Raw genomic sequence first — 15,281 nt, 5'->3', positions numbered from 1 at the left:
TAACCTCAAACTCTTGGGCTCAAGGGATCCTCCTGCCTCAGCCTTTCAAGTGGCTGGGTCTACAGGTGTGCGCCACCATGCTCGGCTCATTAAAAAATTCTTTTGTAGAGACTGGGTCTCATTTTGTTGTCCAGGCTGGTCTCAAACTCCTGGACTCAAGCAATCCTCCCCCTTCAGCCTCCCAAAGTGCTGGGATTAAAGGTGTGAGCCACTGTGCCTGGCCTAGACAGACGTTCTTAGAGAGGAAAGGAGAAGGTGCACAAATATGGATATGCTATTTGTGGGTTTCCTAGAAACTATTCTTAATATCGCTTGATCCCAACCGTCCTGGAAACCTACTCACCCTGCTTTCTCTTTCCTAATTGTGGTCCATCTACTCACTATTAGTACAGATCACAGTGTTTTGCCACAGAGTGATTCTTGGTATAGAAAACTAAGAGAAAAAGAGGCAAGTGGTGCTTTGGCCCAGAGTGACTGAAGGACATGGCCAGAGAGCCCTTCAGAGTGAAAAGGTGCCCATTTGAAAAGGTGCTCCCTCCTTCAGGTCTCAGTTTATTTCTAGCCTAGCCACAGGAGGGTTACCCAGGCCACTCGGGGAAACCACTGCCCCAATCCTTGTAAAGCATATGAGAGTCTGACCTGATGACATGACTCTGAGAAGGCCACCAGTATTTCTAGTCTTGAGGTGATCACTAGTGAGAATTCTTCTCACTCCAGCTCTAAGTCCTGACTGGCTCAGAATAAGGCTGGGCTACTCTTCAAAGTCTTCAGAGTCTCTCATTCCAATCTCTTCTTTCCAGCCACAGAGAGGCAGCACAGTGCCATGGACAACTCACGGGCATCAGAGCAACACAGACCTGGGTCTAAAACCCACCCTCACTGGCTCTCTGGCCTTAAACTCTTTACGCCTCATATATAAAACTACAGTAGTAACAACTACTTCATGAAATCCTTTGTTTTTTAACAACAAAATAATGATAATATGTGTACAGACCCACACATGATTAACATCCTGTGCTGATTCTCTCCTGATTTACTCCTGCAAGTTAGAGGCATCGCCCTTCGAGGGAGCAGGGGCCTTAGGACTGAGGACACAGATGACACTGGACACTTTTATCTAAGAGAGCTGGTGGCTAAGAGGAGCAGACAAGTCACTAAGGGAGGAACAGCTCTACCTTGGGATCTCGCCACAGTCATTAGCCAGAAAATGATGCCCTCACTGGAGGTTGAGAATCTGAGACCAAAAAAGATACTGGTCCATCCTAGGATGATAAGAACCTTGACGACAAGTACCGTGCACTGAAGAAGTCAGAGACAAGAGAGGCAATCCGCTGTGTCTGCTCCCTTCAATATCCCACACTACCTTGCACTGAGTCAGGCCAGGAAGAGAACGTTTCACCCTAATCCAGCTGTGAGTCGGCCAATCCCATTGTAGGCTTTTGAAAGCAGTAGCAGTGTATTCTTGGTGCCATGAAACTGTAAATTTCACCAGCTGGCATCTTATAGAAATGGATTTAGTAGTGCTTCAAAAGGAAATATATTTTTCTGTTAAACAGCATAAATATTACTCAGTAATAACACATCCTGGTCATACCTGAGAGGCTGTGGTTTTTAGCTTTTGGATGCCGTTCACCAGGTGTTCTTTTTTCTCGGATACCTCATTTTGCTTCTTCTTCAACAGGTTCTTAAACAGTGATATTTGTTCTAGAAAACTCTTTGGGGTCGTATAGTTGTGTCTTCTCTCATTCTGGTAATATCTGGTACTCATTTCATTTACAGTGGTGTGAACATGTGCCATGAAAAGGCTAATAGAGTCTTTGTGCACTGGCTGAAAACACAAACATTACAGTTCATGTGAAATCCTCTCAAGTTAAAAATACAACTTAAAAAAAAATCAAGTAAATGATCTTTTTTTTTCTAAAAGTCAGAAAAAAAAATGATAGTATAACCTACGAAAACTTATTTAATCTTCAAGCGCTATCCACAGGATTTGGGAGATTACAATAAAGCATTCAGCTTGAGTAACCTTCTTCTTGCCAAGTAGGACAAAGGGTTTTTATGTGCTCCACATACCAAATACAAAAGCCAGCATATACAGATCTTCACAACTTGATTTTTATCTACCGAGTGTGTGAAAGAGAAGGTGGAGAAACAGACACTATATCCTGAGAAATATTTCTGCCATTGCTTTCAAACTAAGCTTTAGACAAAGAGAAGCAATAACCCTGCAAAGTCACTGAAAAAAAAAAAAAGCCAAAACTTAGAAACTCACAGTTTTATGAGAACTCATGTAAAAACAAACTGGATAGTAGGGTATAAATGTCACTGCTTCTGGGAGAAAAATATCATGATCATTTCTATTCATATTTGGGAAAGAAAACCCACAAAAAGAGCAACTCTCCTTCCATGAGTTACTGGAAGACCCCCCACTATACATTCTTTCCATTTTGTCCTCTATGACTTCTGAAGTAGTTAACTTTTTAATTTGCAGAGTCACATCTCCCTCATTTTAATGATTATTTATTGCATTCTGTACAAGATGAACCAGGTTCAATTAATCAAGAGAAGCCTAAAAATCAATTAATATGAATTAAATGAGCTACACCAACTCTTAGGAAAGTCACACATAATTTACCAAAGGGTTGTCAATAATGCTCAGACATCTTTGGGAAAATTGCACACAAGTGGCTGGTGATGCAGTCAAACGTTTCAAACCTGCACCATTAATATTACAAGCAGAGGTGTGAAGAGAGACCGGCCAATTCTTGTTGGTGAAAAACAACTGCTCCTGAACAATGTCTTTAAACAATCAACTTTCCAACATCAAGACAAATTCCCGAGTGGGTTTAGAATACCTACATATTGCATTGTGCTGCGTATTAAAAATCCATCTCACTAGTAACTGAAATAATGTATTACTAAAACAAAAGTTAAAAATAACGTGATATAAATTCCAAATATTCTTGGTTTCTAGTGGACCCCAGATACAAATATATTTCCAAACAGTGGACTCAGAAAAATAAAATTTATGAAGAAGTTTATATAAACTTCATATAAATCATAATCCTTTGGAGACTTGATTTTTACAAGAGCTTGACTTCAATACAGACACGTGCAGGAATTTACTCCTGTCCTGTCTTGTTTTAATGGGAACTAAAGGTACACACATACCTTTCTACAATATAGATAAATAATTCCTCAGCCAAGTGTAACCTCCTTACAGGAAGGAAAAAAAAAAAAGAAAGAAAGAAGAAAAAAAAAAAAACACTCTGGCCTCTGCCCAACCATGATCCTTATGAGGAGGCTCCTTGGAGGCGCTGAAAGCTCTCTTTAACAACAGTTTCATTTGTAAATCGGGGATGGAAGAAGTGGTTTCCGGTAGAGCTGAAAGTGGCCCGAGACAACTTGTCTCAATGGGGCAAAATAACTATTGTTATCAGGCTTAACAAAATGGCACAGCATGGGAGACTCGCTGAGCCAGGGAGCAGCTGGTTGTAATTCACACTGTTTTTCAGAAAACTCTAATCGTTCCAGAACAGACCTCTTTGATGACTGGTCTTCCCTGCATTCTCAATTTGTCACTTTCTCTTATGATAAGGTCAGTAGTGACAGCACTTCCTGACATTAACAGCTGTGGCTTTTAAAAGGGTCATTGTAGAACTACTAATTGCAGTAATTTCATTAGCATAAATTATTTATTCTGCCATTCATTTATCTCCAGTTATTTTATTTTATTTTTTTTGTGTGGGGGGCGTTGGGGGAGAATTGAGAGGAGTTGCTGCTGGTGCTGCCGCAGCGAGGGCTACGCAATGCTGTATTTTTCACTTTGAGAGACGTGAGGGGAGAATATCATTCCTGCTAGATTTGGCCTCTTAATAAAAACCAGTTGAAAACCATTTATAGTCATTTAGCAGCTAATCATGATGATGGCAAAAATAAAAATAAGCAGAGTGCCAGTATCGAATGGTTATAAACTCAAGGTTTCCCCACTAAGATGCTCTGGAAAACGATGCTGTCTCCAACGCATAATCAAATGCAAAGATGAAACTGCTTTCCCTCACATTAAGAAAACGTGTTTAATTTCTACTCTCTCAGTTGGCTCACTGTAAACACAAAAACATAAACAGATCTCTGCTATTTGGTGTGACAGTTCTCGGGAAGGAGTAGTCTCTGCCACACCAAGTACTCCAGCCACCTGGCACTTCAAGCAAGTGCCCAGTATATTCCTCTTGAAAATGACAAACAGCAGAGTTGAATATAAACCAATACCCAGAGGTCAGCACTAAATCAATTTAGGATTTTATACCTTCCCAAGACCAGCAAAGATGACTACATTGGTCTGTAATACTAAATTTGGGCATTCAAGAGCACTGTATTCAAGGGGGGGAGGGAGGAAGGGCAAAACAGAAAGGGGCAGGTGAAAGAATCTATTTTCTCTCTTTTTGAAGTGTAACTTAGGACAATTTTGTCACATTAAATGCCATATACCTACAGTAAGTCTTGAACATTTTTCTCAGAAATTATTTCTGTGTTAAATTTTAAATATGTCAAACTGATGTGCTACACAATCTATTTGATCTTTTTGCTCCTTTTAGGGCTGGTAGAAGAATATATTAATAAGATATTTGTGGTTGCATGGTGGCTTATTAAAGAAAGAAAACTTACAATGCATAAAATGGGCAGTGTTGCATTTTAACACTTGTCCTAAGCTCTTCACAGTGCTGTTTTGCTCTGAGAAGAAGATTCCGGAGGGAGCCAGGGACAAAGGGTTTGAATCCTAGGACCTGGGCTAGACTTCCAGTTCTGAAAAATCTGGTAAGATACTGCATACCCTCCTGTACTTCTTCCTGCCCACAAAATTGCTCCTTTAAAAATTCTGTTTCCTTTCTTCTTTTACTTCTTTCCCAATAGTCAAACATTCATGCAATAGTCAAAAGAAGGATTTAAGACTATGGGCTCTGGTGTCAAACTGCAGATGTACCCCTTACCAGTGGCATTATTTACTCTTGGGCCTCCATCCCAGGGGAAACTACTGGTCCCTCCTCATGGGGCTGGTGATGAGAGGTGGTAGGCAATGCAAATTCACAGCAGGAACTGGTTGAGCATCCCTAATCTGAAAATTGAAAATCTGAAATGCTCCAAAAGCCAAAACTCTTTGAGTGTGAATTTAACACCACAGGTGGAAAATTCCACATATGACCTCATGTAATGGGTCACAGTCAAAACTTAGTTTCACGCACAAAATTCTTCAAAATCTTATATAAAATTACCTTTGCACTATGTGCATAAGGAGTATATAAAACAAAAATGAATTTTGTGTTTAGATTTGGGTCCCATCCCCATGATATCTCATTATGTAAATGCAAATATTCCAAAATCAAAAAAGAATCTGAAACCCAAAATATTTCTGGTATCAAGTATTTTGGGTAAGGGATACTCAACCTGTATCAGTTCTGCTACTATGGTAGCAGTAGCACCAACAGCAGTTGCAGTAAGATTACTACCATTACACAGGGCAGCAACAAGTGTTAAGTGTAGCACCAAGCACAGTTTTCTAAATCGTATGCTGTTTTTTTGTTTTGAGTTGTCTGGTAAGTGCATTATTTTGTTATTTGCTTATGCTTTTTGTATCTTGCCTTTAATTCTGGAGCTCAACTATTGGTCAGAGGCAAGACAAAGTCCAGCAGAAGCCAACAATTTCCTAGATGAGTTTGCAGTCATTGAAAAAGGTATCTTCAATGGTCTCTGCCAGAAAGTTGAAACAAAGAAGCAATTGAAGACTCAGGAGGAGTGGAGGAAAAATGAAATCCAGGCCGGATGCAGTGGCTCATGCCTGTAATCTAGCACTTTGGGAGGCAGAGGCAGGCAGATCACCTGAGGTCAAGAGTTTGAGACCAGCCTGGGCAACATGGTGAAACCCTGTCTCTACTAAAAATACAAAAATTAGCAGGGCGTGGTGGTGTGCACCTGTGGTCCCAGCTACTCAGGAGGCTGAGGCAGGAGAATCACTTGAACCCGAGAGGCGGAAGTTGCAGTGAGCCGAGATCATGCCACTGCACTCCAGCCTGGGTGACAGAGTGAGACTCCCTCTCAAAAAAAGAAAAAAAAAAAAAAAAAAAACAAAGAATAAAAAAGAAATCCAGCTACCTCTTTTATAGCAAGAAGACAGAACAGGAGATGGTGTGAATGGTGTGGCTGCTTCTGGTAAGGTCAGCACCTAGAGAAAAGCCACAAAACTACAAACTTATAGGGACAGCTCCATTTAAGTCAATTACACCTTCAGCTGAATATTCATGTCCAGATTCCTAGGCAGCTACAAAGTCTGGACCCTATTTATGAGGTCGAGGCTTGAAGAATGGGGAAGGATGTTTACAACTACTTGTGTCTTTCGTCAGCCATCTGAAGATATGCTTAAGCCAGTATAAGACTTAAGCAGAATCAAGATAAATTTGGTTGCATTTATATTTGTCTTAATATTTTTAAATGGCTTCAATATTCCTTAGAAAGAGGATTATTTTCCTCAAATTCACACGATTTCTACTGCATAAGGTTATCTTTCTACTTTTTATTCATATTGAATAATCCTAATTTATATTTCTTTTTTTAAATTATTATACTTTAAGTTTTAGGCTACATGTGCACAATGTGCAGGTTAGTTACATATGTATACCCTAATTTATATTTCAAATAAAGTACTGTGCTTAAAGTCATTAATATGATAGAAACTCTGCTAAGATAGCTATCACTGACAAAATGTTGTCTTATACCCTTTGTGTTTGGCATACCATTTTAAAAATGAATTTACAGACCATTGGGGAAACAAGTCTTTAAATATAGCAGTAAAATAACTTTCCTCTTACAGTGGACTTTCTCACCATCAGTTGTGGAAAACAGTAGTAAAATATGTCCTTCACAAGCTACCAAACTGCAACAATTGAACAGGTGGTTGCATGGGGGAATAACTGCTTTTCCCTGAAAAAGCTGATGATACAGAGTTTGTGTCATTACTTTTAAGTGGCACCACATAAAGACAGAGGATTTTAACTCATCGGTTGGTCAACATGCCCCCAAAGATGACCTCTTTCACCTTGCTCAGATCTACTCTACACCATCCAACAAACATCTCACTCCTTCACCAGACAGCTCACTGTTTCATTTCCATTCAGTAACTTCTCCTTTCATCTGGCTCTGCTTTCAAAGATGTCTATGATTCATTTTACCTTGAAAAGCAAAAACATCACTTGTTTTTCAACACCGCAGCTTCTCTTGATTTTTCGTTGTAGAAACCATGTACTAATCACTAAGGTCTTCACCCAGTTCTCTCTCCAACGAGCTTCTCACAGCCTTTCCAACACTGTTCCCAGGTTTACCCAGGTGGCTTTTCCTTCTCTCCCTCCTTACACACCTCCTCCCGTCTCCATTTCAAAATCTCCTTGGAGAGGTAGTGTGTGTTGACACAAAGTCTTCAGATAAATACTTAAGCGTCAAACTGTTTTGGTCATTATTTGTCAGCTGTCATTTAGTTCAATATTAGGTAACAGAAAAATAGCACAAACATTAATTTAGATGCAGTCAACCCGTACCCCTGGGTGCTGAGTGTGTACTGATGGAAAATTACACGTCAACACACACAAAACTGCTTGCCTTTAACGACTCCTTTCTCTGTGGCCAAAGGGGGTCACCTTGTGTAAGTACCTTACACTCAGCAAATGAGGTCAATAATTAAGAAGTGCCTAAATTATGCTGATAACTTTCAGTCTTAAAAAAGGAAATTAAAACTAAGAAAGTGATCAAATTAGTGCTCATTCAAAAAACTTAAAAGCTGTTTTTGACCTCTACAGAAAAGACACCACACGTTTTTAGATGACCATGGACACCTTGTACTCTGAATTATAATTATTGCTCCTGCGCAACAAATTAGGAAGGTGGGAAAGTTAAATAAGCAGCTTGCACTGAAATGAAATCATCTGACTCATTTGTTTTGAGGCACAATTCAGTTCAACAGAAATGGTAAAGTGTTTTTAAAATTCCTATTTGGCGCTCAGCATCCTATAGGAGGCGTTATGACACCATCAGATCCAGCTTAGCACCTGACAGGAGCCCTCTGGACTTAACACGATGCAAGTCCTGCCTCATCCAGCAGATGTCAACGGTCACTGGCATATCAAACTCCTTTAGCTGTTTTCAAAGCGGCACCCACCTGGACAGGAAAAAGCCTGCACAGAGCAGCAAAGGGAAGAAACTGAAAAAGCACTGTGCCAAATGCCAACTTAAACCATGCTACTAGCTCTAATTTCCTACCATTTGACAAAGTAACAAGCAGAAACAAAGTGCTCTGGCCCCTTTCTCTTCCTTACCAAACCAGCCTGATGAAACACAACTTTGCTATCAGAAGATACATACTGACTCTCTCCCTTTAATAAAGCAGCATTTTGAACCCTTCTTGTAACTATCACAAGATAAAATGATGCCCTAGAAAATTCCAGAAATGCAGCAGACCTGGCAATCGCATACGAAATTTGTGTTAATATTTATGACAATTATTTGTCACATTGAATGATTTTCCAGATGTTAGAGTACAGAATGTTTCTGGCAGACTTTAGAAGAGATCATTTCTTATTTTCATTTATTTGTGGAAATGTTTTAAGTGCAAGTGTAGAGGAGAGAAGGAGAGGGGAGGTAGTTGAATATCCTGAGGCCTCTACCATATATATATCTTCCAAGTTAGACGTTGCTTGACAGCTCTTCCCTAGCAATCCAGCACCAAATAATTAGATTAATAAACATTTCAGGAAAAGACTAAAGGAGAACAGGTCTCCCTCCACAAAATTCTGTAGGTGTTGGTGAATACTTGCATGTGTACTTACCTCTATAGCTGCTTTTTTTTTTTTTGTAGAAGCAAAGGAAAATCATATTATGAACAATAAAGCTAGCTGCATACAAACAATTAAATATGTAAATATGACCAGATTTTTAACCATATGGCCGCTGAACGATACAATATACAACAAAATGTAAAAGGATTGCTTTGGAAAGGTGGCAGTTATGCCTTTTGGAGTAAGGGTGGGGCTACAATGGGTTGTACCTGTTCATGATAATCTTTCAACTAGAAACAGACATCATTCCTCACATATCTCCAGTTCTGTGTTTGCCTCTGAGAGTCACTTTCAGTGTCTGACCTATTCTAGGAACCTTTCACCTTATCACTCAATGGAATGAGAAGACAAAGCTCCCTGGGAAATGTCCACAATCACTTTTCCAAGCTATGTAACCAGAAAGGCACTAGACACGAATAAAACTTCATCTCCAGGAAATCTAAATCATAACCTCATATCTACATCCTTTTTCCCTCTGAATCTGAATGCTTGAAGCTTTTGTTGTTTTGTTTTGTACAACCATTTTAAAATGCCATGGAATTTTAAATTTGATTTTAAAGTTTAAATTTGTCATCATGAAGAAATGACAAATATAACCCATAAAACATAAATCTGTAAAACAGTAAGTAGATATATTATTTGACTTAGTGGTTATGGGATACAGGGGCTGATTTTTCAACTATTGCTACTATGAGAATAACCACAATTCATTGCCTTACTTGGTTAAGAAGCAAGCAGTGCGTGGCTACGGTGACTACATTTCTGTTTGGGCTTTCAGTTTGGACTTAAAGGATTTATAATCAGTAAGCCCCATTATGATTCAAGGAAGTAATGATCCCGGGCTTCCAGTGAGTCAGTGCATGAGTGAGAACATACTCAAGTGCTGTGTGCGTGCCCGTGTTCACACACGTGTGCACATCCTCTTCAGTACGTATGGCGGAAAAAAGGTCAGCCATCATATTCCTTAGAATGTAAACTAACAGATAAGTTTATCATCCTAAACAAATCAGGATAGCTTTCTGATAGGAGATGTACTGTGGAAAGCACTTATCTACTGCGGATTTTCAGTGTGTGTGTGTGTGTGTGTGTGTGTGTGTGTGTGTGTGTGTGTGACACAGGCTGACACGGCATACCTCAATTCCCTTGGTTTCCTCAATGAACCTCCTGCTGACGGAGACCAGAGCCTCCTGCGGCCACGCATGAAACCAATCAATAGCCGTGCAGTTAACTATGGCTGGGAACTTCCGAGCTCTAACTCTCAGCGTGTGACCAACTGGAGAGAAACACAAAATGATCTGTGGAGACATGGGGGCAAGGCAGAAACAGGCGGGTGATGAATGAGCAGAGAATTACATTGCAATCTTAGACAATGAGAGAAAGGAATGCAGCCAACTGTGACATTAAACTACCCTAAAGCCCTAGAGAGTGGACAGCAACATTAACCTCCTTACTAATCAAAGTAGAAACCTGTCCAAAGAGGCTGCTCCAATGGACACACAGGAACACTGCTGTGTACTTTCCTTAAAACTTGTCTCTCTTTGCTTAAACATTTTTGGTTATCATTAATAGGGGAAAATTTTATTCATTTATATTACACAAGTAACATTATAATAAAAATAAAAATTAAGAAGAAATCACCATGATACAATAATACCAGTGTTTTCATCTTCTGTTTCTTCCGTTTCGTAATTCATCAGGTTCCATAAAGCTGCATAATACACTTTAAAAACAAACAATGTCTTATCATCTTTAATGTTTGTGTTTCCATTTAAAATGAAATACATCTACTTGAGCTTCCACTTCAGATTTTTAAAGGAATTAAAAATCCTGTTTATACTATCACACTGGTCTTTAAGAAAAAAAATCAGTTTAAACATTCTCCTGCTGAGAATTTTTTAAGTTTCGGCTGTAAATCTAAAGTTTTGTGTAGCTATGTAATGATTTAAAAGTTACTTTAAATCTAAATATACTTCCGTACTTTTTTTAGGGACACAAGGGATTCTGTCGGAGTCCTGAGGGTGGCTGTGACACCTGGCTATGACAGTGGGTCACAGAAACTCAGTGAGAGGAGCACCTGGTCAGCTCCCGTGTGCTTCAGAGGGTTCATCAGAGACACCCTGTATAAAGTGCTAAAACAAAGGAGGTGTTCAGTGAGCATCCTTTCCTTCTCTGCTTTTATTCTCAAGTCCCTGTGTACGTGAGGACACTGGGAAGAGAACTGTCAATCAGGGTAAGGTCTAAGAGGGAGAATCTTGGTTTCCTCTTCTCTAGAAATGGCTCAGACCTGATGATATCAAGCTTTGTGGCTGCCTCTAAGTCTCTAACACTTTGAGATCAGGCAATTGATGAAATCATTTTTCAAAGGATGTGATTTTTTTACCTATAGCATTTAAAAAATCCATGTCATAAAAAATTCCAGCATACGTGCACCCATATCTCATTTAACAAGTGTTTTGTTTATTTTATATGCCATGTGTATTCAACAATTCCAGCTATATAAATATTAAGATCAAAATGTTTTATTTTATTGTGTCAAAAAACATGAGATCTACCCTCTTACATTTTTAAGTGTACGATACAGGATTGTTAACTGTAAGTCCAGCGCTGTGCAGCAGATCTCTAGAACTTTTTCACCTTGCATGACTGAAACTCTACACCCATTGAATGGAAACTCTCTATTTCCCCTCCCTCCAGCTCCTGGTAACCACCATTCTACTTTCTGTTTCTAGGAGTTTGACTACTCTCAATACTGCACATAAGCAGAATCACATAGTAATTGTCCTTCTGTGACTGGCTTATTTCACTTAGCATGATGTCCTCAAGGTTCATCCATGTTGACATATGACAGGATTTTGTTTTATAGATGAAAATATTCCATTGTGTGTGTATATATATATATGTATATATAGCACATTATCTAGTTGCCTGTTGATGGACATTTTAGTTGCTTGCATATCTCAGCTATCGTGAATAACGCTGCAGTGAACATGAAAGTGTAGATATCTCTTCAAGATCCTGGTTTCAATGTCCTTGGCTATATACCTAGAAGAGGGATTGCTGGATCTTATGGCAATTCTGTTTTCAATTTTTTGAGGAACCACCATACTGTTTTCCATAGTAGTTGCAGCATTTTACATTCCCACCAATAGTGTACAAGGGTTCCAATTTCTCCACAGCTTCACCAACAATTATTTTCTGCTTTTGCTTTTTTAAATAATGACTATCCTAACCTATGTGAGGTGATGCTTCATTGTGGTTTTGATTTGCATTTCCCTGATTAGTGATGTTGTGTATCTTTTCCTATACCTGTTGGACATTTGTACGTCTTTTTTTTTTTTTTTTTTTTTTTTGAGACAGTCTTGCTCTGTTGCCCGGGCTGGAGTGCAGTGGCACAATCTCGGCTCGCTGCAACCTCTGCCTCCTGGGTTCAAGTGATTCTCCTGCCTCAGGCTCCTGAGTAGCTGGGACTACAGGCGCTTGCCACCATGCCAGGCTAATTTTTGTATTTTTAGTAGAGACAGGGTTTTACCATGTTGGCCAGGCTGGTCTCAAACTCCTGACCTCGTGATCCACCTGCCTCAGCATCTCAAAGTGCTGGGATTACAGGCGTGAGCCACCGCATCTGGCCTTGTATGTCTTCTTTACAGAAATGTCTGCGTAAGTCCTTTGCCCATTTTAAAATCAGATTTTAAAACGTGAATTAATTAATTAATTCCTTATCAAATATACAGTTGGCAAATATTTTCTCCCATTTCACATAGGTTGTCTTTCATTCTGTTGATCATTTCCTTTGCTGTATAGAAGCTTTTTAGTTTGATGTAGTACACTTGTCTGTTTTTGCTTTTGTTTCCTTGGCTTTTGGTGTCATGTCAAAGAAATCATTGCCAAGATGAATCTTCTGAAGATTTCCCCTATATTTAAGTCTTTAATTTATTTCGAGTTGATTCTTCCATAGGTTGTAAGACAAGGTCCAATTTCATTTTTTTGCATGTGGTTTAACATTTTTTAATGTTGCATAAGCTGAGTAATCATTTTCTCATTATGTAAAATTCTAGTTACAAACGAAATAATTGCTGTAATATTTCATGTGCTAACTTAACAAGCCTTAGTTAAAATGCATAGTTTTTACTTATATCTCAATTTTTAGGTTTCTTATCAGCTTTCCCCCTATACTTGAATATTTCTCCTTTCTTCCCAAGAAGTTGGTTTCCCACACCCAACTCATCTGTCATTTGTGCCAATTTTAGAAATGTCATTTACACATAATGTTAGCAAAGGCAGAGGAAAAAAAGCATCTTTTATTTGACAAGATCCCAAATATTTCCATCACTTCTACACTTATTTCCACACTTGTAATGGCATAGTATCCAATCTTAGGAATGTGTTAGAAAATACTGTATCTGAACCATAGTTGTTCAACCTCAGGCAAAAATGCTTTCTCTGAGTTACTTGAGTGATAAGGCCTCATTATTGGTATGGTTTGCCTCTGTGTCCATACCCAAATCTCATCTCGAGCTGAAATCCCCATAATCCTCATGTGTCGAGGGAGGGACCAACTGGGAGGCGACTGGAGCATGGGGGTGGTTTCCCCCATGCTGTTCTCATGATAGAGAGTTCTCATGAGATATGATGGTTTTATAAGCATCTGGCATTTCCCCTGCATGCACTTCAGATGCGGCCATCTGAAGAAGGTACTTGCTTTCCCTTCTGCCATGATTATAAGTTTCCTGAGGCCTCTCCAGCCATATGGAACTGTGAGTCAATTAAACCTCTTTCCTTTATAAATTATCCAGTCTCAGGCATTTCTTTACAGCAGTGTGAGAATGGACTAATTATTTATTGAAAAATAATACAGAATGGTCACTTAGAGAACCATTATTCTTTTCTACAATTTTATGATTGAAGATATTTTCTCCCATGTTATGTATTATTGCTTAAATAAGGATCCTCACAACACTATGTAAAATTTCATATTGTGAGTGGGCCTGGGAGGGTGGCATGGAGACCAGTTGTTGTCAGAGAACTGTCTAGGAGCTGGTTAGAAATGCAAATCCTTGGACCAACTCCAGACATAAATAATCAGAAACTCTGGGGGTGGGACTCAGCAATGTGTGCCTTCAGCAAACACTCTAAGGTGATTCTGACACCCACAGTGACAGCCTAATAGTTTTAAATTGTCTACAGCAATACTTAAATGAAACATAGACTTTTCCAATGTTTTTGCAGTTTGTTAAATACGCGCAGAATCTAGGTCTCTACACACAGAGTAAGATGAAAACTTTAGAGAATTTTAAATAAATAATTAGATGTAATCTAAATTCTATCAGCTAAACTAGACTCTGGGAATTAAATTATAGAAATATACTTGTTCATTAGTAATTCTTTTGAAGGGAAAGGAGAGTGTCACACTAGCCTTGGAAGTGCAGTTATTGACCCAATTCACTGCTCAATAATTTCTAGTTTTGCTAAAAATTGAGGATAAAATTTCTCCTGCCATCCAGCTTTCCTTGCTAGTGGTGTCATGTGAGATTTTTCCAGAAACCCATGCTAATGTCTGGAAACCGTTGGTTATTCTGCTCTTTTCTAAGACAGGTTACACAACTTTATAGATAAACTGAAGTAAACCCCATTTGTCACAAGGAACTTTACTGTGAGGGAAAAATCATTCCAAATAATTTTCCCATTATATTTCCCATAATTTAATGAAAGCTTAACATAGCAAAGGGCTTATAAGAAATAAAAACAAAATAAATCATTTTAAAAGGGTGTTATATTGTCTATAATTTAATTACTAGTATAATATGCATGTGAATAGTCATTTTATTTTACACCTTAGGAGCTGTTGGTTAATATCTGGAATACACCAATAAGGGCTACACAGACTGATGGGAAGGTGGCTAACCAGCATTTCATGGACTCTAATGGAAGCCCACACTGCAGATCCAGCTACCAGAAGCTCTTAGCCAACTACTTCTCTCATCAACATAAATGGTTGGTTAGGCAGCATCATGGATGGTAGACATGATTTTTCACTGATGAAATAAGTAGTGTTCAAGATATATGAAGCAAAACCTCCCCCATCAAAAATGTGTGCATAGCTCTGCCAACGTATGAACAAAATTTCAAAATCTAAGTATCAAGGTATCTCAGTAATTACATTTTGGGCAGTGGCCCTTGGGATTTTGGAACTTGACCAGTCATGTGGTAAACTGCTTATTAAGAGTCTAGTCTTTTGATGTGATTACGAGGTCAGCTGAATCCTTCCATGGAAATATTGCCACACGTGCCCCAAAGAAACCTTCCAAGGATGGGCAAGTCGGGTGCCCAAAAGAACAGAGCTGGGATTACACTAAGCTCATTTATAGAGCAGGTTTTAAGGCTTGGTGTGTGTGTCTCCTTATTATC

At 39.0% G+C, this 15,281-nt stretch overlaps 1 protein-coding gene across 1 annotated transcript in view; it reads right to left on the bottom strand.

The window, feature by feature from the left end:
• Positions 1–15,281, bottom strand: part of DNAH11 (dynein axonemal heavy chain 11) — a 363,428-nt gene that overhangs the window by 125,153 nt on the left and 222,994 nt on the right. Inside the window, exons 55-56 of the mRNA XM_063815260.1 lie at positions 10,010–10,171; positions 1,595–1,828 (exon numbers count right to left, since the gene is read on the bottom strand). Of these exons, the coding sequence (XP_063671330.1) occupies positions 1,595–1,828; positions 10,010–10,171 (396 nt within the window). The remainder of the gene's footprint in view (positions 1–1,594; positions 1,829–10,009; positions 10,172–15,281) is intronic.

Source organism: Pan troglodytes, chromosome 6 (genome assembly GCF_028858775.2).
Source record: "Pan troglodytes isolate AG18354 chromosome 6, NHGRI_mPanTro3-v2.0_pri, whole genome shotgun sequence".
Classification (NCBI taxonomy): domain Eukaryota; kingdom Metazoa; phylum Chordata; class Mammalia; order Primates; family Hominidae; genus Pan; species Pan troglodytes.
Note: the sequence above shows the minus strand (reverse complement) of the source record. Positions and strands in the feature narration are given on the sequence as shown.